This window comes from Bison bison, unplaced genomic scaffold (genome assembly GCF_000754665.1).
Source record: "Bison bison bison isolate TAMUID 2011002044 unplaced genomic scaffold, Bison_UMD1.0 scf7180017864531, whole genome shotgun sequence".
Lineage (NCBI taxonomy): Eukaryota > Metazoa > Chordata > Mammalia > Artiodactyla > Bovidae > Bison > Bison bison.
In genome coordinates, this window is record NW_011495081.1 from 9,149,131 (window position 1) to 9,173,730 (window position 24,600).

The 24,600-nt window shown below is 36.7% G+C and overlaps 1 protein-coding gene across 1 annotated transcript in view; it reads left to right on the forward strand.

Moving 5' to 3' along the window:
* Positions 1 to 24,600, forward strand: part of PDHX (pyruvate dehydrogenase complex, component X) — a 75,572-nt gene that overhangs the window by 37,848 nt on the left and 13,124 nt on the right. Inside the window, exons 3-7 of the mRNA XM_010831845.1 lie at positions 451 to 551; positions 11,097 to 11,296; positions 12,847 to 12,945; positions 20,900 to 21,074; positions 22,646 to 22,793. Coding sequence (XP_010830147.1) covers positions 451 to 551; positions 11,097 to 11,296; positions 12,847 to 12,945; positions 20,900 to 21,074; positions 22,646 to 22,793 — 723 coding nt within the window. The remainder of the gene's footprint in view (positions 1 to 450; positions 552 to 11,096; positions 11,297 to 12,846; positions 12,946 to 20,899; positions 21,075 to 22,645; positions 22,794 to 24,600) is intronic.

Consider the following 24,600-nt stretch of genomic DNA (forward strand, 5'->3'; position numbering starts at 1 on the left):
CTCTGTGCCGGCAGGGTTTCTGAACTTGCTTAAGATGTTAAAGAGGTGGTATTTATTGTAAAACTGTTTTCTTAAGGAATAATAGTCAAAATATATTCAAAAGAAAGGACTGTGGGGTCTGGAATTGATTTGTTCAGAGGAGGATATGCATCCCCTTCTATTCTCCATAAAATGTGATTTAATATTTGCTCAACAATCTCTGTAATCACTTCTTTATTATAAGAGATATAACTTATGTCATTATTGGGCTTTTGAAAAATGTGACAAAGCATACATATACACATAAACACACAGAAGCATACACACGGTGTGAGAATTACTTGTCATTCCACAGCCCAGAAACAGCTGTTGAGTATTTTGATACTTAATATCATGTTTAAACACTTACACCCACCAACTCACATAATATTCATATTTAAAAAACAAAACAAACCCAGTCTTGTTTTGTAGGTGAAGCTGTGAGTGCTGGAGATGCCTTATGTGAAATAGAGACTGACAAAGCTGTGGTTACCTTAGATGCGAGTGATGATGGCATCTTGGCCAAAATAGTGGTAAGTTTTTATTTTGGTTGTCTTCAACAGGATGAAGGTTTCTTAACTGTCAAGTTCTTTAAAATTGAGTTAGTGTTTATTTGTACCTCTTTGTGTTGTTGTGGTTTTGTATTGTATTATATCTACATAATACATTTTAAATTCAGATGTTTAAAATATTTCAGTGTTAGGTCTAATAATAATCAGTGATGATCAGACAACATAGAACTATTTCAACTATGATAAAGATGCTCAGTATTTTGGGTTCTCTAGTGGAAAATGCAGAGAAGGCAGTGGCAACCCACTCCAGTACTCTTGCCTGGAAAATCCCATGGATGGAGGAGCCTGGTGGGCTGTAGTCCATGGGGTCACTAAGAGTCGGACACGACTGAGCGACTTCCCTTTCACTTTTCACTTTCATGCATTGGAGAAGGAAATGGCAACCCACTCCAGTGTTCTTGCTTGGAGAATCCCAGGGACGGGGGAGCCTGGTGGGCTGCCGTCTATGCGGTCGCACAGAGTCAGACACGACTGAAGCGAGGTAGCAGCAGCAGCAGCAGTGGACAATGAGAAGCATTCTGAATTGAGGGAGGAGAAAAGTATTCAAGGTGAAATTTAAAGACAAAGAGAACAATAGTTAAAGCTTGAGCTTGCAGTTTCCAAGTTTGTAGTTGGTAAATTTTTTTTTTAAAGAAATGTTTCACTGTAATCTCATGAAAACGAGAAATCTTACCTTCATCTATCCTCAGGACTCCCGGGCCTGAAAGGTGTGTAAAGTCAGCTCATCTCCTCTCACTGGACAAGATTATTTGAAGTTGTCGTGTGCAGTCTTGCATGTGGCTTTCATAGCTACACTAAGTTTCCTGATACTTCCTCATCCTTACAGTTTTATGCATCCTTTATATTTTTACAATTATTTAAAATATAATTGCATAAAAATGTATCTGTGATTATGTGCTCAGTCGTGTCTGACTCTTTGTGACCCCATGGACTATAATCCGCCAGGCTCCTCTATCCATGGGATTTCCCAGGCAAGAATACTGGAGTGGGTTGGCATTTCCTCTTCCAGGGGATTTCCCTGACCTAGGGATCAAACCCTTGTCTCTCCTGCATGGGCAGGTAGATTCTTTACCACTGCGCTACCTGGGAAGCCCTAAAAAGATATGTATATGGAATATTTCACATTCTTGCATGCTGTTGACAGTCATATCTTTTGATAGCATAGTTTCTGTTACATGAACAAAAGAAAATATGCTGTAGGTCTAGTAAAACCAAAGTCATTTCCTTTTAGATCTAAGTTTTAATATACTGTAGTAGTTTTGAAAACTTCTCTCAACAGTCTTTGCTTTATAACTAATTAAAAATATGAAGCTGTTACTTGGAAAACTTTAGTTGTATTATTACATGCTGAAGTTAGTGTAACCCTTCAACAAAAATGTGTAGCAATACAAGAGAGGTTACTTAATTAACAGAAGGAGATATAATGTAGCCAATAAAAATAATTCCTAGGAAAAAATGTGATTTCATTAAGTTAACAAAAATTCAAAAAATTTGGGAGAACGCTTTTATAATTATATATAGATGGTGATTACAGTCTTGCTAAGTAGCTCCAGTCGTGTCCGACCCCATAGACGGCAGCCCACCAGGCTTCCCCGTCCCTGGCATTCTCCAGGCAAGAACACTGGAGTGGGTTGCCATTTCCTTCTCCAATGCATGAAAGTGAAAAGTGAAAATGAAGTCGCTCAGTCGTGTCCGACTCTAGCGACCCCATGGACTGCAGCCCACCAGGCTCTTCCGTCCATGGGATTTTCCAGGCAAGAGTACTGGAGTGGGGTGCCATCGCCTTCTCCAGATTACAATCTTACAGAACTTTAAATAAAAATATAAATATAGACAAGATTGGAATGAAGTGTTATAAAAATTTGAGGTTTGTCTTTGGGTAGTAGAACTAAATGATTCTGCTCTTTTTTTCTGTTTTTCTCTATATTCTTAATTTTCTATAATAGGCATTTTTTTATAATGGAATATTAGAGTTTATATGAAAAGTAAGTGACATAAAATGCATGAAGCCTGTCTGCTGTTACATGGTATACTCACTGATAGAGTGTGTTTGTTTCTTACCTTCTAGGACAGTTGTTGGATAATGTGGTATATATAGCAGCTAAGATTGTAGGCTCTGGAATCACACTGTTACCTGATTCATATAGATGATCAATTCTGCCAGTTGTTAGTTATGCCATGATTGGCAAATTCTTTAGCGTTCCTAGTAAAGTGGAGGTAGCTGTAATACCCTAGGTTATGGGGTAATAGTAGAGATTGAGATAATGCATATATGCTCATTACAAGGCCTATCACCCACCAAGTGTTGGTAAACATCACTGTTCCCATTATTATTACGCTTACTCATTCAGTCTTGGTGACCATACCCCTATTTTAGCCTGCATATTTATCTCATAATTTGTGTTAGTTTTTGTGACTAGACATTAAGTGTCCATTCATGCCTCTGTAGCGTGATTTGTACAGACACGCTGCACATCTCTTAGTAGTCACTTGATGTGGTCTCACTCCTGAGCCACCAGCTCACCTCCACTTTGACCATGGGTATAATGCCTTCTTTTGTACATTCTATCCAGAGACTGTACTTTGGAATGTCATACTTAATATTTTATTTTTTGCATTCTAATTTGTCAAAATTCCTTTCAATTGTCATCTTCCCTATTGATAGCCATGTTAAAACACATTGTTGAAAATACTTCCTAGGAGGAAATATGAATGGAAGACTAAAAGTTCTGTACCTTTATAACTAGAAAAAAGTAATTGTTCTTACCAAAAATAGTTTCTTTTACTAATTTATGCAGCATTTTGAAAAGGAAAAACATTGTTTGAAGTAGCACATGTAATAAGCCCAGCTGTGTGTGCTTTTGGCAAGCTGTGTCTTTGGCCTCAGTTCTGGATTGTTTGGCTATGAACGTCTTCCAGAATTGATAGCATTTTTCACTCAGGTGCTTAGTAATACATTTCAAATTAATAATGATGTCTTAGGTCAGGAGTAGCTATTCATCTGGGCCCCAAAGCTCTGAAAAGGTGGTGTGAGGCGGTATGATTGATAACAGCTTTAGTTGTACAAATAGCTATTTCCTTGCCAAAGGCTGTATGTATGTGCTTTAGAGCCCTGTGGTTTTATTATTATTCCATATGCATTTTGGATAATAGGAATGGGAGTATATTCATATCACAGTGTGTGCAATTTTATAGGGGGGAAAATGGAGGGGAGATTAAGGAGCGTCTGCCTGCAATGTAGGAGACTTGGGTTCAATCCCTAGGTCTGGAAGATTCCCTGGAGAAGGAAATGGCAACCCACTCCAGCACTCTTGCCTGGAAAATTCCATGGACAGAGGAGCCTTGTAGGTTACAGTCCATGGGGTCGCAAAGAGTTGGACACGACTGAGCTACTTCACTCACTCACTCACTGATATTTTTAAAGCCTTTTACCCCTCCTCCATTCTTAACCTTCCCATTCGCAAGTTACACCTTTGTCTTTCATTCTGGAATAATTCTCATATTAGCACCCATAATAAAATGATTTTTATAGGAATGCATGTAAGAGAATCTTACTCGCAGAATCAAGGAGTTGGTTAATTGAGCTTATTAAAAGGTAGGTGATGATATAAAACTCCAGTTTTTAGTTTGCCCATGTTTGAAAGATTAAGAATTGTAACCTGTTTTGCTCTTCATAGGGATTTATTTCCATAGTCTTATAGAGTTTTTTATTTTCTCCCCCACCCCGATTTTATTCCTTTCTTAGTTATCATAATTTTTACATCTGAGTTCCATTTTAAATATAAAATATTAATTATTGTATTTCATTTAGAGGCAGGAAAAAAACTTGAAAAGAAAAGTGAAGTTGCTCAGTTATGTCCAACTCTTTGCGATCCCATGGACTGTAGCCTACTAGGCTCCTTCATCCATGGGATTTTCCAGGCAAGAATACTGGATTCTTATTCTTGATGGGAAATGGGTTGCCATTTCCTTCTCCAGGAGATCTTCCCAACCCAGGGATTGAACCCAGGTCTCCTGCATTGTAAGCAGATGCTTTACTGTCTGAGACACCAGGGAAGTCCTGGTGGCTCATTTAGAGCCAGAAAAAAAGCTTAGACATTCTTATTAATAAAGAATAACTGCTGCCAGTGTAGATAATTTTATGATTTATTTCCAATTAAGTTAATGGGAGAGTTGTTAAAGACTCATTTAATCACACTAGTAAATTGTCATGTAAAAACATTAAACTGTTACACATATATCAGTTCATAAGTTTAGTCTTAAATTTATTATTCAGCAAATTAGATAGCAGATGTTTTAAGTGAAGTGAAGTCGCTCAGTTGTGTCTGACTCTTTGCGATCCCATGGACTGTAGCCCACCAGGCTCCTCCGTCCATGGGATTTTCCAAGCAAGACCAATGAGCCACCAGGGAATCCCCTCCATTTTATTACCTTACCACTTAAAACATCCTGGAGAAGGAAATGGAATACTGGAGTGGGTTGCTATTTCCTTCTCCAGGATGTTTTAAGTGATAAGGTAATAAAATGGAGGGGATTCCCTGGTGGCTCATTGGTAAAGAATCTGCCTGCTAATGCAGGAGACACAGGTTCGATCCCTGGGTTGGAAAGTTTCCCTGGAGAAGGAAATGGCAACCCACTCCAGTATTCTTGCCTAGGAAATCCCATGGACAGAGGAGCCTGGAGGGCTACAGTCTATGGGGTTGCGAAGAGTTGAACATAACTTAGTGATTAAATAACAGTAAAATAGAATATTAAGATGACTTTTTCTGAAGAGTTTAAGATTGGCTTCAAATATATTTAGGGTTACTATATAATTTGTCATACAAGTCAGGATGCTTTTGAGGGTGAAGAAAATGTAAGCTGTTAGGATATATTTAAACATAATTTTTTAAAATTTTAGTTTATTGACTGGCAATATAGTCATTGATTTTTATTTTGGGGTAGGCTGTTACTCTTCAAAACAATTTTCAAAAATAGAAGTTTTTCTAAATTTTAACATCTATATATATTAAAACAGATTTTAAAAATTCCTTTATTGATCATCTGAATATTGCAAAAAGTAGTGCTCAGTCGTGTCCAACTCTCTGTGGCCCCATGGACTGTGTGGCCTGCCAGGCTTCTCTTGTCCATGGCATTTCCCAGGCAAGAGTACTGGAGCAGGTTGCCATTTCCTACTGCAGGGGATCTTCCCGACCCAGAGATTGAACCTGTGTCTCTTGCATCTCCTGCATTGGCAGGTGGATTCTTTACACTCGAACCACCCAAGAAACCTATTACAAAAGCAACAGATCATAATTATTTTTGGTACTGTTCCTCTGATTCAGTCAATTTCTTCACTATATCTCACTCCAGCACTGTGTCACTGGTGTTTTCTAAAGAATGGATTTTTTCACTGTGGTTTTATTTTATTGTTAGGTTCCCTCTTACCCTCCCTTATTTTTTATTAAATTGCTTGCAGTCTTCTTCAAAATTACCTTTTTTAGTTTGAAAATTATCAGTTGAAATTTGAAGTTGTGAAACCTTGCAGTTGATTCTTCTTCATAGACGGTATTTTTAATTGAGAAAATAACCTCTCAAAGCTCAGAGCAAATTCTACTAAATGGGAAATAGTCTCAGTTCTAAATTTTTTAATACTGAAATAGATAAATGACATTAAAGTAGTAAATGAGTCTGTGTTTCCCATGAATTAAAAACTAAATCATTTATCATCTGCTCTTCCTTTTTAAGCTTTGTTGTAAAAATAGCAGTGTCTTGAGGTGCTATGTGATCGTTTTGATCACGTCAATATAATTTATGGACACGGTACTGATCATATTCAATGTTGTCTCTAGTATCACACTGTGTTTGACTCCTGACTTACTAGCCCTGTGATCTTGAGCAGGTTATTTAGCCTTTCCTTCTCAGCCTCAGTTTCCTTATCTATATGTGGGAATAATAATAGCACTTCAAAAGGTTTTTAAGAGAATTAAATGAGTTAATACTGTGCAGGAACAGTGCCCAGCACTTGAGTGGCAGGCAAACCAGTATTCAAGGACCTAAGTGTTTCTTCTCCCCTTTGCATTTTAGCTTGTCCTTGATTTGTTTTCTGCTTCATTGTTTCTTACGTATCTTCCTTTTAAACCACTTTTCATTGTGCATATAAGTTAAATATATATACATTAAAGAACAAAAATTTCAAACTATGATGGGAAAATCTGGACTGGTTTTGAACCAGCTTTTAAGTCAGTCGTGTGACTCAGCTCATTGCCACTAACCATTGTGTGTGCTAAGTGACTGCCTCACTTAGCAACTCTCAAGCTGTTCTGTTTTAAAGAAGAAAACTATTTAAATAATTTCTTAACTTACTGATTATTTTTTAATGTCAGAATCAAAACAGACAGTATTTATGAGCACCTTTAATGGAATGAACCCCCTCAAACAGTTTCTCTCCTAGGAAGTACTGCTGTAGATATTTCGTGTCTTCAGTATCTCATATCCCTGTGTAGACTGGTGAGCTTATTAGAGGGGCTGTCTTTTAGCACTTTTGCAGATAATATATTTCAGCTTGTGGGGATGTCTCTGGTAAAGAGAACTAATACTAGGGGTCTGGGCCTATGGATAGAATTCAGACTCTGTGTGTATATGTATATTGAGAAATAGTTCATCATAGGCCGCACCACCTCAGTGTCTCACATGCTGCTATTTACATTCTAGTGCTGCCAGCCTCGTGGCTGGGCCTTTTTGTATGAATTGTCAACCTTTAGCAATGAGGGGCACTTCCCTGTAGTTCCTGCTTGATCCATGTTGAGTATATTTTTTGTTTTAAAAATAACCCTAATCCTAACCCTAACTTGGTAAGGTCCTTAATATAAGTCTCAGCTATGATTTTTTGACACAAAAATAAATAAGTGGGACTTCATCAAACAGAAAAGCTCTCTACAGCAAAGGGAACCAACAGCAAAACGCAGAGGCACCCTACAGAATGGGAGAAAATATATGTAAGTCATATATCTGATAAGGGGCTGATATCCAAAATACATAAAGAAGTCATACAACTCAATAGAAAAAAAAAAGCAATCCAATTTAAAAATGGGCAGAAGATCTGAATAGACATTTTTCCAGAGAAGACATCAGATGGCCAACAGTTACATGAAAAGATGCTCAACATCATTAATCATCAGAGAAATGCAAACCTAACCACAATGAGGTATTACCTCACAACTGTTAGAATAGCTGTTACCAAAAAGATAAGAAGCAAGTGTTGGTGAGGATGTGGAGAAAAGATGTATACTCTTGGTGGGAATGTAAGCTGTTGGTGGTGCAGCCACTGTGGGAAGCACTATGGAGGTTCCCATATGATCCAGCAATTCCACTTCTGATATTTACCCAAAGAAAAAGAAAACACTAACTCAAAAAGATATCTGCACTCCCATGTTTACTCCAGGATTATTTACAACAGCCAAGATACAGAAACTACCCAAGTGTCCATCAGTGAGTGAATGGATAAAGAAACTGGAGTAAAAATACACAGTGGAATACTAAGAATGAAATCTTGCCATTTGTAACAACACAGATAGACCTTGAGGGCAAAAAGTTGAAAAAAAAATGAAGGAGAGAAATAAATAAATATGTCCATCTATATGTACATAAGGTATGAATTTAAATAAATACATATGTATATATATGTCATACAAAAAAAAATAATAACTTGGAGAAAGACACCACTGTAATCATAATAATAGCATCTTTCCCATCTATGTAGCATTTCCTAGATGTCTGGTACTATTCTAAGTGTCTTATAACTCATTTATTTCATATAATAACTCCATGAAGTAGTTACTATTATTATTTCCATTTTACAGATGAAGAAGCAGTCAGGGTGAGATAAACCTCACCAAGGTCACATAACTAGTCAGTAGCAGAGCCAGCATTGAAACCCAAAGACCCTGTAAAAAATCGGGAGGGGAGCCTATTAATTTAAATGACAGAGTCTAGATCCAATATTTGAGCATTATTGAGCTGTTTTAGCAGAACTAAGTGTAAAACTCTTTCTTTTAGTATTAAGAAATCAGTGACACAAGAGAAGGAGAGAGTTTTGATCAAGTAAGTCAAGTGCCTGGGAGAGACCTGGGGCTCTGAGGCGTCATTAAGCTCCAGATACTGTCACAGAGCAGAGCACATCCACAGTCCTAACTCGGAGCAGTAACAGAGGCCCGTCTGGTTTCTCAACACAGCTTTGAAAAGAGCATAATTTATTCTTTTGTTACTAAGTCTTCATCAGTGTTAAATATTTGCTGACTAAAACATAAGCAAATATCTACAGGAAACTAGCACACCTTAAAAGATCTCTTGTGGCACTAAGGGAATAGAAAAAGAGAAGTGATCTTTAAGTTTGTATAGTGACTTTAGTGTGGCTTTAAATGGAACTATAATGGACATTGTTTTATTTTACTTTCTATTAATATATTCAAGTTGTGTGGTAGTATACCATTGTTCATTGCATTTGGGTTTCATGTTCCATCATGTCATTTTTTTAATGGAAAAATATGAATAGTTAAAAACAAAATTTACTTAATACTTAGGTATGGTGAAAAGGAAAATGATACTAAATGCTCATTATTGCCTACTTCTGAATATATCAATAGGTAGGGTATATACGGAATCATTTATATGATTTGTTGCAATGAATGAAACAGAAGGTGAGGTGTCAGTTTCAGATTCAGTATAATATCTGATTTCAGAAACCTGTTGATATCTCTAGGATAAACCTTCCCTTTTTTTAAACATGCTTTTTATTTGAGTGGTGTTCTTTGAACTTGGATATTGATCCTGTTTCTGGTTCAGTTTTGATAGGAATTAACGTCAAATGGACTTCATATCACTTAATACTTTCATCTATCAATTTTTAAAGAAAGTTGGTCATTTTACTTTGTGATTTTGAGTTAGCAGTTCATAAGCAAGCAAATAGACATTTTAAAAGAAGAAAAAAATGTTAACCTATTAATAATCTTAACTCATCTTTTTGACATAGTTAAAAAAAAATGAGCAGTCCAAAGAAGTAAAACTTTTTAGTAAGTGACAAACAGACCAATTGTTCTTGGATTGTTTGTCGTTTTTCCTCAGCTGCTATTCATTAAACATCTTTATTTAGTTTTATATACCAGTTTTTTATATGTATTTTGCTCCATCAGTAATTAGTAAATTTAGGAAGCTTCCTAACTCTCAAAACTTATTATTTTAATAGTGCACATACTAATAAGCATGAAAATTAGTGTTACTTAGAAATCTCAACCCCATTCTGTCACAGTTTTACTTATAATTACTGTATTAGTGAACATCCTACAGTATATTATTCATTAAAGTATGTCTCTAATGAACCTTATTTAAAGTAATTGAAAGAGAATAATAGAAAATTTTAAAGGAATGACATTTTCTTCCAGTACTGAACTTATAATATCATCTGAAGGTTCTCCAGGGACTTCTTTTAATAATTAAATAAGAATCAACCTTTTCTTTGTAAATTAACCCTGCCAAAATGCTTAAAATATATTTGCATTAAAAAATCATCTTGCCTTTATGCATTTAATTGACATTATCTATGAAAGAATGGTTAGCTAAGACACTACCATGTTTCTCATATACTGACAGAAAATTCATGATGTTTTACTTTATGTCTTAGATTTTGTAGTTATACATACAAGGGAAAAAGAAATGTGGAAAGGACACTTACTATGGACTTCCCTGGTGGCTCAGATGATAAAGAACCTGCCTGCAATGCAGGAGACCTGGGTTCGATCCCTGGGTTGGGAAGATCCGCTGGAGAAGGGAATGGCTACCCACTCCAGTATTCTGGCCTGGAGAATCCCATAGACAGAGAAGCCTGACAGGCTACAGTTCATGGGGTCGCAGAGACTTGGGCTCAACTGAGAGACTGAGCGCACACGTGCGTGTGTGCGCACGCGCGCGCACACACACACACACACACACACTTATTGTTAACCAAAGTAATTAACCAATTCCATCCATGCAATGGGACATTTTTTTCCAGAGACTAAGTTTACTGAAAAGATTTGACTTTAATTTTAGTGCATATGACTTACTTGAAGGAGTTAATCCCTTATGAGGTGTTGGAATTCCTAAGCCGTTGTGGAAACTATCTGGGAAGGACAAATAGTTAAGATACGTACTACAACTCTTAGTTTAGATATGTACTGAGTGATATCCAAAGGAAGATGGGAATGGTAGCTCTTACGTATTTGAAGCCTTTCAGAAAGAGGAGAGATTCTCTTTTTTTTTAATTTCAGGAGTTAGCATTAGTAACGAAGGAGGAGAGTGGTGAAGGAAGGGGTAAGTGAGGGAACTTAGGCAAGGAACATGGTGAGTGGAAGGGAGGAGGTAGGCTAGCTCAGATGTAGGTTTTAGCTCATTTTAAGAGAGATTTCTAACAGGTACAGAATTATCCAAAGAATAAACTACTTCACAAAATCATGAATCTTTCTCTGCAATTATTTTCTGTTTTAAATATAGGTGGCAGAAGGATCTAAAAATATACGGTTGGGTTCACTGATTGGTTTGCTAGTTGAAGAAGGAGAAGATTGGAAACATGTTGAAATTCCTAAAGATACGGGTCCTCCACCACCAGCTGCAAAACCATCAGTGCCTCCCCCCTCAGCAGAACCACAGATTGCTACCCCTGTCAAGAAGGAACACCCACCAGGAAAAGTGCAGTGAGTATATTTATTTGAATAAATGACAGTGAAATTCACTCAGTCATGTCCAACTGAGTGAACTGGGTCTCTTTGAGACCCCGTGGACTGTAGCCTGCCATGCTCCTCTGTCCATGGAATTCTCCAGGCAAGAATACTGGAGTGGGTTGCCATGCCCTTCTCCAAAATGGCACATTCTTAAATCTATTTTCGGATCTAAATGTGAACATGGTAAGTATTAGTTGCTCAGTCATGTTTGACTCTGTGACACCTGGACTGTAGCCCACCAGGCTACTCTATCTATGGAATTCTCCAGGTAAGAATACTGGAGTGAGTAGCCATTTCCTTCTCCACGGAATCTTCCTGACTCAGGGATTGAACCCAGGTCTCCTACATTGCAGGTAGATTCTTTACCATCTGAGCCACAAGGGACACTTATTTGAATAATGTTTGTGTTTTTTTTTTCCTTTTAAAGACTATGCAACTTTTGGAATATTTTAATCATTATCCTATTTAAAACATCTTTGTAGATTAAGTAAGAAGTTGCTGACCTTCCCTTTCTTCTCTTAGGAAACTGAAGTCTAGGAATGATTATTTTACCATCATCGTTTACTCCACAGACAAATAGTATTGAATACCTAAATATTCCAAGTACTGTGAAGACCCTATACATCCTGTGGAGAGCAAAGCAAATATTTAGTGTCTGCATTGAATTCCTGTTAGGTTTTAAGATTCCAGAATGGAATTCAGTGTACCAAACTTCATATTGTGTTCCTATTTATGGAATCCTAATAACTGTAATGTGAATTCCAATTTCAAATGTATAACTGATATAATTGATATAATATGGAATTAGAATTTTAACACACATTTCTAATTACCCTGCATTTGAGTTTCTGACAAATATTAGAGCTTGATATACAATATATATGTGTATATATATAGTACACACACATATATATACACAATGGAATGTTAGTCTTAACAAGGGAAGAAATGCTGACACATAATATGGATGAATCTTGAAGATATGTAGGTAAAATAAACCAATCACAAAAAGACAAATAATGAATAATTTCACTTACAAGTTACCTAGAGTAGTCAAATTAGTAAAGACAGAGAGTAATGTGATGGTTGCCAGGGGCTGATGGGAGGAAGGAATGGAGAGTTATTAATGGGTGTGGAGTTTCATATTGGGAGGATGATAAAGTTCTGGAGATGGATGGTGGTGATGGCTGCAGAGCGTCGTTACTGTACTTAATCCACTCAATAAAAATGCCTAAAAATGCTTCAAATGGTAAATTTTACACTTATCTTACTATAATAAAAACTACATGAAGGAACAATATAGTTTCTTATAATATTTTAGAATAGTAATTAAATTTGTATGAAAATGTCTTAGTAAAATAAACCAGATTAGTACAGATTAACTTATTTGACTGTCACTATCTATAGGAGTTGTTTTAGCTTCATTATACATTTTTATTTTTCTAATTATCAGCAAAACTGTTGACATTTAGAATCAAATGTAAGTGTTAATTAGTTTCTTTAATTTTATATTTTCTTCTTAGGTTCCGTTTAAGTCCAGCTGCCCGCAATATTCTGGAAAAGCACGCACTGGATGCTAACCAGGGCACAGCCACTGGCCCTCGGGGGATATTCACTAAAGAGTATGTGTGTGCTTTTTGTAATACCCAGGTCCAGTGTTTATCATGACCATCTATTTCTGAAAGTGTTTAAAGAAGGACTTATTCAGTGTAAGATTTAAAAGGAAATTCACTGCTCTTTTGTACTTTTAATTGCTTTTGTCAGCATAAAATTGTATTTTATGCAAGGGTTGTTTTTTTGAATAATTGCAGCATTACTGAAGAACAGTTCTAATTTGATAACTACGCCAGAACCTTAGAAATGATGATAAATGGAGAAAATTAGTGTGCAGAGTGGTGAATCTTTGCATTGTTTTAAGTTCGTATGAGCTAATGATGCAATCGCATGTGTATGATCAAAGCAATTTCCATCTCATTTTAGGTTTTCTTTTCTATTCCATCAATCAGTCTATCCATGAATTAGTACCTCATATTTTTTTTTTTAAATCACACTCCTAATTAGAAATATTTTACAGTAAGCTTTAAAATCTGATCAGTTCAGTTGTCTCTGACTCTTTGTGACCCCAAGGACTGCAGCACACCAGGCTTCCCTGTCCATTACCAACTCCTGGAGCTTGCTCAAACTCAGGTCCATTGAGTCAGTGATGCCATCCAACCTCTGTTGTCCCCTTCTCCTCCTGCCTTCAATCTTTCCCAGCTTCGAAATCTTTTCCAAGGAGTCAGTTCTTTGCATCAGGTAGCCAAAGTATTGGAGTTTGAGCTTCAGCATCAGTCCTTCCGATGAATATTCAGGACTGATTTCCTTTAGGATGGACTGGTTGGATCTCCTTGCTGTCCAAGGGACTCTCAAGAGTCTACTCCAGCACCATGGTTCAAAAGCATCAATTCTTTGGCATCCAGCTTTCTTTATAGTCCAACTCTCACATCCATACATGACTACTAAAAAAACCATAGCTTTGACTAGACAGGCCTTTGTTGGTAATGTCATGTCTCTGCTTTTTAATATGCTATCTAGGTTGGTCATAGCTTTTTTCCCAAGGAGCAAGTGTCTTTTAATTTCATGGCTGCAGTCACCATATGTATGCAGTGATTTTGGAGCCCCCCAAAATAAAGTCTCTCACTGTTCCCATTGTTTCCCCATTCTCTTTGCCATGAAGTGATGAGACCGGATGCCATGATCTTCGTTTTCTGAATGTTAAGTTTTAAGCCAACTTTTTCACTCTCTTTCACTTTCATCAAGAGGCTCTTTAGTTCTTCTTCGCTTTGTGCCATAAGGGTGGTGTCATCTGCATATCTGAGATTATTAATATTTCTCCCGGCAGTCTTAATTCCAGCTTGTGCTTCATCCAGCCCAGCATTTTACATGATGTACTCTGCATATAAGTTAAATAAAATCTGATAGCACTATCTTTTCTCTTATTTTTCAATAAACCAGTTTTCTTGGTTTTTTTTTTTAATATTCTTCCGAATGGTTTTTAAATAATTTATCTAGCCCCACTGGTGGGGTTAGGCAGGAAGACTATGATATTTTGATTGGGACTATATCATATTTTAAATTAATTTTAAGTTTTGTGTCTTTCAAGAACATATTAAAATAGATGGCACCTGCTCTATCAAAAGTTAGTCTAGTGAGGCAGACAAAGATTAATCAAATAGGCATATGAACTAATATGAAATTGCTTTAGTAGTGTATGCACATTCCTATTAGAGTAATATTAAATTTTCAAATTGAGTTAGCATTTTAAAGCAATAAACTCTTCCCAGTTTATCTAATGTTGATAAGAAGTGATCAGTAATGTTGGCTAAAATTTTTACAAGTTGAGATAGAGCAAAGGTATTACATTATTAAGTGGCAATGCCTGACCAGGTGACTTTTCTTTCTTTTCATTGGATTATTTTACTCTTCATTAAAGTGTTGGTTTATTGATGAATATTTCTTTTAATGAAAGCAGTATAGCTTTAATTTTCAGATATCCTGTTATCTGTACTTCAGGATTACTGACTTGTTTCTTAAGCATATAATGTGAAGTTTGTGCCATACTCACATGAGTTGGAAATCAGCTATTCTGACCCCTGGCTGAAAGGCAACAGTCAATCAGTAGTTAAACAACTTACAAGTTTCACTTAACCATTAAAAATTAAAATAAAGAATCCTGATAGGTAGTTAAACCTAGGTTTTTGCCCACATCAATCCTTATTTAATACCTACTACTTGTATGTTAATTTTGTTAATCTTCTACCAACCTGTACCTTAGTAAAAAGTCTCTGTAAAAATGTGTCAGAACAGCTTTCTTTATAACATGATACACTTACTTGTATATCTGAAGAAGATAGAGTCTATATGTAATTCATTAATTGTTGAAGACTTGATGAAATGCCAAATAATAATAAGTGTAGCATAGAAAAATCGATTTTGCAAGTTTGTAAAAGATACATTGGAGCAGAAGGAGATTAGAGGTAAGGAGATAAGTTAAGAGGATCATAAAGTAGTCCAGGTAGGAGAGAATGAGTACCTGAACACACCTGAGAATGTAAATGATGGAGACAGCATTATAAGGAGAAAAGCCAGAAATCTGTTGAGAATGGAGCAGGAGAGCAGCGACTCAAGGTGTGTGCTTAGGATCCTGGGCCAGGTGATGTCTTGGCCCCATAAATAGAAATAAGGGATTGGCGGAACCACTTGTCTTGATGGAGTAACTGATGAATAATGTGTTTGGTTTGATGCTTGTTGTCAGTGCCGACAAGCCAGATTGCAGATATCAGGGTCATTGAGGTGAGGATGTGTCTCGGGAGACAGTTCAGAACTAGAGATGTAAGTTTGATAATAAAGTGATAAAGTTATGACTGAGATGATAAATAGGGAAACATTTTAAAAGGCACAAATTTCTGTGTTGGAGGGTATCTAGGAGATGTATGTGAGTCAAGGAGGAAGGGATCTGAAAAAAGGCTCTTGAAGTTGGTGATTAGTGACCTTTTAGAGGGCAGATCAGTGGTGTGAGAGCAATGGGATAAAGAAGTCAAATTTTCTTCCTCTTTCCCTTCTCTCCATATGTGCTTAATACATAAATGATGAATAAAGATCTTTTTTAAACCTAAGTTGAAAGTCATCATAGTAGGTCTGACATTTCCTAAGGAGGACAGAATGGTGTTATCTTATTGGGTACCCTAGAGGAAGCACTATTAAAGAGTTATGTTTTTGATATTTTTGCCATCTTTGTCTTCTTGTTACCTGATCCTTTGCCTGCCCTTATTCTTTAAATCTCTACCATAAGAGAGTCAAAACCTTCAGTCTTCAAACTGCGACATATTACAAAAGATTTTATGAGAAAAATGGATCCTTAAAGCATGCTTGTATACCACTAACGATGCCTGTGTTTTGAGTTAAACACTGAGGTGAGCTTTGGAAAAAATTTTGTCTTCATGTCATCTACAGAAAGGTTTACTTCTGGTAAGACTGAGAAATTGCAGGCTTTGGCATAAGCTGCCCCCAAATACTGTAGTACACATTGTTGAAATAGTGAGGCGCATCCTTTCTCCTTACATTGTCAACTAAAAATTCAAGTAGAAAAGAGGGAGATACTTCTGATCCATTGTGTTTATGAAGAAAATAAAAGTGTCATGGTTGCTATTTTAATGTTGCATTAAGCAGACATATTGCTCAGAATATATATTGTGCACAAGCACATAGACTTGACTTTGCCTGTTCACGTACCATCATTTTAAGAAAACAAGTGCCAAGGACGCTGTTGGAGGCGGAACACACGTACATTCTTGGCCTGCAGCCTAGCTTCTTTGGTGTATCTGTGTCTTAAATCATAGTTGTAGCTAATGCTTGTATTCATGTCACAGTGTCACACATACAGTATAGTAGGCATGACAGTCATGTCGTATGTTTTCAGTAATATTTCTTTTTAGAACTAATTCTTAGCACACCCAGATGAATGAAGGGATCTGGTAGAGAAGGTTCTACCCTAAGTGAATGCCCAAAGCTTCCTCTGCCTTTCTGCAGAAGTGGGTGATGTATCAGTTTTTCTCTTAATTTTTTTAATGTCCACCTAATTCTTCAAGCTTAGACTGATTATTTAATGGACAGAAAGCATTAAAGTAATTCTCTGCATGGCAGAAACTGAATTATTGGCTGTTATTAACCAATGATTAACGTTCATACTTTATGAGGTATACAAGTATAAACTTAGCAACAAAAGTTTACTGTGAGCCTGTGGCCAGAATTGATTTTCTGCTACTTGTTTATGATTGATGACTCTTAGAGATGAACCTAAACTGCCTTTTCTTGATGAAAATAGTAATAATTACGCCGATAGTGAAATAAAAGTATGTCTGTTTAGTCTGACCAACCTTTTTTTTTTAAGTAGATGTATTTAGGCATTATTTTAGATTTTTTTTCGTTTCCTCGAGTATTCATTTTTGTTTTTGTTGTTGTTGTTGCTTTGTTTTTAACCAATTACTGAGGGTGCACTAGTGATCCCTGAATGAGAAAATCAGTGTGTTTTGTATATGCTGTTCTGATGCTGAACTTTAGTTTAATACCCAGATTAATAGATTTTGTTAGACATATTTAATTACCTTAGGTGATGAAAGGGGACTAGTAATGTTAGACTGTGACTTGTAAGAACTCTTAAAAGCAACATATCTTTTGTTAAAGGCATTTTTTAAATCAATAAAAGGTCTTATTTTATATCAGTGCTCACACTTTTATCTATGTGGCCAAAGTTTTGACTCATGACATATATATCCCTAGCGAATATAGGGCAGTCATTTATTTCATATATAAATTGTCATAATTAACTGGAAAAATGGCACTTCTGGTTATAAATACCATAAGTAAGTTAAAGTGAGTGAAAGTCGTTTAGTCGTGTCCGACTCTTTGCGACCCCGTGGACTATACAGTCTGTGGAATTTTCCAGGCCAGAATACTGGAGTGGGTAGCTGTTTCCTTCTCCAGGGGATCTTCCCAACCCAGGGAAGGTTCCCAGGTCTCCCACATTGCAGGCAGATTCTTTACCAGCTGAGCCATGAGGGCAGCCCAAGAATACTAGAGTGGGTAGCCTATCCCTTCTCCAGTGGATCTTCCTGACCCAGGAATTGAACCGGGGTCTCCTGCATTGCAGGCGGATTCTTTACCAACTGAAATATCCGGGTAAATTAACAGTTGACTTCTAAACAGGAGTAAGCTTGTGGTCAAAAGCCCTAAGAGTACATAACATAAGCTCATTCCCTGGGACACTCAGTCGTTCTGTCATCACCACCATGTTGTGGCTCAACCTCGGAGCACCAGCATTGCCTCCAGTTATGTTCCTGTTAATTTTGTGTGACTGATGAGGGCCTTTGTCAGGAGGTCCTACTTTTAGCTCCATATATAGATGAGGTAGATAAAACATTTCTTCATTCAGTCCCAGCACACATGCATGCTCACTCAGTCGTGTCTGACTGTTTACAACCCTATGGCCTGTAGCCCACAGGCTCCTCAGTTCCAGAATTGCTGTCAGTCTGAGGTAGGCTTATTATTTTATTCTAGTCTTTTCTTATGAGAAGAATTTGTTCTGACTCTGCCTTAGTTTAGTTGACATACTCTGCATAGGTATTAGAAAAGTAGTAGAAAATACAGAGGCTTTGGAGTTGGTCAAACCAAGGTTTGGTCCCAGCCCTGGCAGCTTCTAGCTGCCTGGCTCTTCAGCTTCATCTGTAAAGCCTCTCCGCTGTGTCCATTGCACTCCTACACTGGGCTTCGTCTGTTCTTAGAAGCCCTAATTTCCCTGCCTTTGCACTTGGCTGTTCTCTGCCTTGTAACATGCTTTTCCCAGCTATTCTTGAGACTTCCTTCATGTCCTTCACAGAAATAATATGTCTTCAGGCCTTCCCTGACCACCCTGTTTTAAAATAACATCTCTTCACCCATGACTTTCAACCTCATTACTCTGCTTTATTTTCTTCACTTGCTATCTGTTCATTTGTTTACTTGATTAATGTGCTGACTCTCCTATAGAATAACACTCCTTGATGGGACGTGTCCATGTATTTTCAACACCTAGGATAATAGTAGGTGCTTGACAAGTACTAACTTAGAAACGGAATGGAACCTGTTTGTTTTTTTGTTTTAGCTTTTATTGGAGTATAGTGGATTTACAACACTGTGTTAGTTTTGGGTGTACAGCAGGGTGAATCAGTTAGACATACACACATATCTAATCTTTTTTAGACTCCTCTCCCACATAGTCCATTACAGTAGAGTTCCCTGTTCTCTTTGAACCTACTTACTTATTTATAAATAAGGGAGGGAGTAATATCCTCTCACACGGGTGGTGTAAGATTACATAATTAACATAACCACAATATGTACACAGGAGTCTCATTTTTCCACTTTGATTCCCTCTTTCCTAACCTAAAGGTCGAGGATGATTTGAAACTTCTTTATCAGTCTGACCTCTTATCTTAAATGTCAGCTCTTTAACTTTGAAGCAAGTAAGTTACTTGCACTTAATATTAAGTTCATGTACCCCTTTCTGGACCTGATATAAAAAGCATGGATTCTCCTTCCTTAAAAATGTACGTGTACACTTTGGGAGATCCCTCCCATGATGTCCCCCAGGCTGGAGCATTCCTGTCTGTGTCACTTTTCTATTGCTGCATGACAGATTGCAACAAACTTAGTAGCTGTTTAAAACAACACCCACTTACTGTCTGACGGTGCTGTGGATCAGAAATCCTGGCCCAGCATGGCTGGGGTTCCGACCCATGGTCTCACAAGACTGAAATCAAGGTGTCAGCCAGGAGTAGGGTCTCATCTGCAGGTTGGAGCCCTCTTCCAGGCTCGCATGGTTAGCGGGATTCAGGTCCTTGAGTAGTAGAACTCTTACACTTGTTTATTTGCTAGCTCTCATCCAGAGATTGCTCTCACCTCCTGGAGGCCTCCTTCAGATCTTTTCCATGTGGTCATCTCCATAGACAGTTCCTAAAATGCCTATTTGTTTCTCCAAGGCAAGTAAAAGAATTTTTCTCCATTCAGATTTCTTTTAGGAATTTTCTCTTCCTTTTAAAGAATTTACCTGATAATGTCTGAACCGTGGATAGGTTGCCTTTTGATTAACTCAGTGTCACTGATTTAGGGCCTTAATGGATATGTCTACAAAATCCATCACTTTGCCCTCAAAGGCAGGCTAATCATGGGAGTGACATCCATCATGTTCACAGGCCCAGCTACACTCAGAGATGATGTGGGGTGTATACACCAGGAATAGCAATATTGGGCTGTCTCAGAGTTAACACTCTTCCTACCATGTGATAATACCAGATCACTAACTGCATTTAAGAAATTTCAGAAATACAATTTGCCTTTGGATTTGTGTCACCCTGAAGTCATTTTTAGATTATGTAAAATCTTTTTTATTTAAAAAAATTAGGTTTAAAATATTTTTAATGTAAGACATTTTTAAGTACTATTGAATTGTCAGATTAAAATTTTGAAAAAAGCTGTTTTGTATAAGGAAATACATGACTTTATGCCACTGTAATTTAGAATGGATTGAGAGCTTGACATGGTAGTCTAATTATATATCCTTTTAATAAACAAAGACACCTTTGTTTTGCAGAATAATACAAAAGCAAGTCTGTTACTTGTTTAGTTATTTTTCATTCTAAATGCTTTTATGGGTTAGGTTTATTACATTAGATTGTGCTGATAACATTTGGGCATAATTTTAAGTGGTATGATTTCCTGGCCGTAAACAGTCAAATTTGTTCCAGTGCTTTAGTAAATATCCTAATGAAAGTCATGCGTACAGTAAGCTTAACACTCTGTGAATGCTATGTGAAAATTATTTCACAAGTACTAAGAACGAGGGTATGGCTTACTTTATGAATTGCTTCTCTGCCAAAAGACACCTCCCTCCCGAAAAAAATACTCATTTCCTTTATCTTCCCTTCACATGTAGCCTCCATTTTCTGAACTTTCTTGGATTCCTGGTTGCTAATCATGGTTATCTAACTCCCTTATCTCCAGGGATGCTCTCAAACTGGTCCAGTTGAAACAGACGGGCAAGATCACTGAACCCAGACCCACCGCAGCCCTGCCAACCACTCCCACAGCGCCTTTGCCCCCACAGGCTGCAGCCACAGCATCTTACCCCCGGCCGATGACCCCTCCTGTATCCACTCCCGGACAACCTAATGTAGAGGTAATGCCTGTCATCTGAACAGATTTTTATTTTTCAGATTTAACTGAGAGAAAAAATAAGAACCATTACTCTTATGTTTTATGGGTTCTTTTACTAGTCCCTTATGAGCTACTAGTAGTAGCTCAAAGTGATAAAGACAGAAATACTCTGTTTTGCACATTTCGGTAAACAAAATTTGTTTATATAGTGCTAACTTCCAAATAGAATTATGATTCAATTTAAGTTTGCCACAAGTTCCACAGTGTACGTGCCATGTATCTGCCCTGTAATAATGATACTTTCCATGTCTTTTCTCCTTGAGTGTGCTACTAGTTATTAATAGCGGACACCAGCTCCCTTCTGTGGATATGTTTTATTTTTGACTAACAGTGTTGATAGTCTTTCAGTGAAAAACCTGTAGAGATTGTATAGCTAATCATTCTTTCCCTCCTGGATACATGCCCTTTTTTGTTTTCAAGTTACTCCGTTTACCTGTCTCCCTTTCTTAGTACTTTTTATGTCATTTGCTTTCCATCAGAAGTGCAGGATAATCATGTTTGTTTAAAGTTGAATGGGCACTGAAAAAAATAAAGCTACAGTGCCTTTTCTGATGGAGAAACATATTGAAAGAGAAATAGATTTCACAATATATTGTGAAAAAATTAAAAACAGTACAAGTTTCATGAGAAACAGATTTTTGAAATGTATGTTAATGATTCATGTCTACATACACAACAGTTTATGAGTAATCAAATCTTATTTCTTTAAAAAATAAGTTATTCAAATTTGGCAGATAAACTTTAAAATTCTTTCAGTATATAAACATCATTTATTTTGTTTGATCAAGTGTTTTGCTAGCATAAAATGTTTGATTCTCTTAGAAAGCATTTGTAAAAAAAAGTCAGCTGTACTTTTGACTTTTTTTTTTAATTATCCTAAGTGATTGTAGTCCTGCCCCTGAATGAAGGACAAAAAAGGAATTAGCCATAATTTAAGGTCCATCATATTTTCGTTAGAGGTTCAAGGAACAGAATTGAAAAGTAACAGTAAAGTTATAGGAAGACCTTCTTATCATTCATACTTTACGAGTTTATGAAAATAAGATCTCATGTGATTTGTTTTATTCTTAATTACAAACCAAAATAGAAATAATTTGGGAGATCTAGTATTTTGGATTATCTTTTTCTCATGTATGCCATTTTAATAAGTAAGAATTCCCTATAGTTGTGTTGTTGATATGTTTGTTGATTGCTTTGAGTTTTAAGAAGTGACGTTTGTAACAAAAGCTACTTACAGACTTATAGGTAATATCTCAGTAAACACACCCATTAGGGGATTATTTATGATTTGGTATGTTTCCTTTTTTTTTTTTTTTGTAAGAAAGTGTGATCTTTATTCCTGACAGCCACTTTTGGCTATGCTGGGACTTCACTGCATCTCAAGGGCTCTCTGTTGTGGCACACAGGCTTTCCTGTATTAAACTTTATTTTCTTAAGTTAGGTCATTGAGACCGGATTTCAGTTATACAGTTTATTTGCTTGTTTTTTTCAGTTCTGTTTATGATTTAATGGACACATTATCATTCTTTGCAGGGCACATTCACTGAAATCCCAGCTAGCAATATTAGAAGAGTTATTGCCAAGAGATTAACTGAATCTAAAAGCACCATACCTCATGCGTATGCTACTACTGACTGTGACCTTGGAGCTGTCCTAACAGCTAGACAGAATCTGGTCAGAGGTGAGTAAAACTGAGTTTATTTAATGTCATACACATGCTAAACGGTTACCATATCCTTTGTTTATAAAATGTACATTGTGTATCTTCTTAGTTCATTTTCATCATCTGCGCGTATTTTAGTATTAGAAAAGAATTCTCTTTTCCTATAAGAAATAAATTGATTCCATAGTATTGAATACATCATACTTTTTGGAACGATATCTGAAGAAGCAGTTCTTAACATTTTAGAACATAAAAATATCCAAAACTGATTTAAGAATATTTTAAAGATGTCTTAAGATATCACTGTTCTTTATACATTTTAATTATTAGTTCATATTTAAAATGTACTTTCATTGTATTAAATTTGTATTGTTCCTCTCCCCATTCAACTAAAACTCAGGTTGCTGAAAGACATAAACTTGTTAGTATAAACTGATGTGATTTTCTGTGTTTTTGATAGCAGTCATTCTCATGGGTGTATCTCCTTTTTGAAAGATATTTTTGCTTGATGTAGAATTTTCAGTAAACAAGTATGGTTTTTTTTTATTTTGTTTTTTCAGTAATTTTAAAGGTATCATTCCATTATCTTCTGACTTACAGAATATTGGCTGCCATCTCTGTTCTCCTATGATGTTTTAGCAGTATGACTGTTATGTGCTTAAAGCTTTTTATTTCCCTTTTTGTTTTTTGACCTATTGCATTTATCCTGTCTGGGTTTCTCTTAGCTTATCTGTTTTGTGATTTGTGTCTTGAATTAATTTTGAAAACTTCTAGATACACTTATTTATAACTATATCTTCTGCTTCGTATTTTTTTCTCCTTTGAGCTCTAATTATAAATATTAGACATAATTCTAAAGCTTAGATATAACCTCAGTTCCCTAATGGGCTCAAGAAAGTTGCGATTTTATAGTTTATCTTGCTCTTCCTCTCACCCTATTCGGATGGGCACAGCTTTCTCTTATGGCTTTCTACATCCTAAATGAAGGCAGGCCTGGTAAATAAGTTTAGGTATAGACTTGCAAACCTGACAGATTCTAACAGTCCACGGAACCAAATGGAAAGCTATTTTAGACAGAGTGATCAATAGTCAGAAAGTTAATCCTGGAAGCTCCCCTTAGTCTCAAATCAAACTTGCTTAGTTTTGTATGACGTAGAGGTTATTGTGGAAATAATTTTCCTAGTTCCTTCCTCTCATGAGACAGGAAGCTGTACTGTTTCAGTGGAGGTATGGATTCATATAGCATCTGCATTGCCCAGATTTGGCTTGTCCTTTTAATTAGGGATTTTCTGTTGAGTCTTCAAAGAGCCCACATTATCCATGCATCTCTACTCCTCTTTCTTATATGAGATTATAATCTAAAACATTCTGTAAGCAAGTTTCACACTTTGTTTTGTAACAGTATGCAAATGAGAGTATTTGATATTCCCTCACAGTGTATGTCCTACTCAGTTCAGTTCAGTTCAGTTCAGTTGCTCAGTAGGATCCGACTCTTTGGGACCCCATGAACCACAACACGTCAGGCTTCCCTGTCCGTCACCACCTCCCGGAGTTTACTCAAACTCATGTTCATTGAGTCGGTGATGCCATCCAACCATCTCATCCTCTGTCTTCCCCTTCTCCTGCCTTCAGTCTTTCCCAGCATCAGGGTCTTTTCCAATGCGTCAGTTCTTCACATCAGGTGGCCAGAGTATTGGAGTTTCAGCTTCAGCATCAGTCCTTCCAATGAATATTCAGGACTGATTTCTTTTAGAATGGACTGGTTCGATCTCCTTGCAGTCCAAGGGACTCTCAAGAGTCTTCTCCAACACCGCGGTTCAAAAGC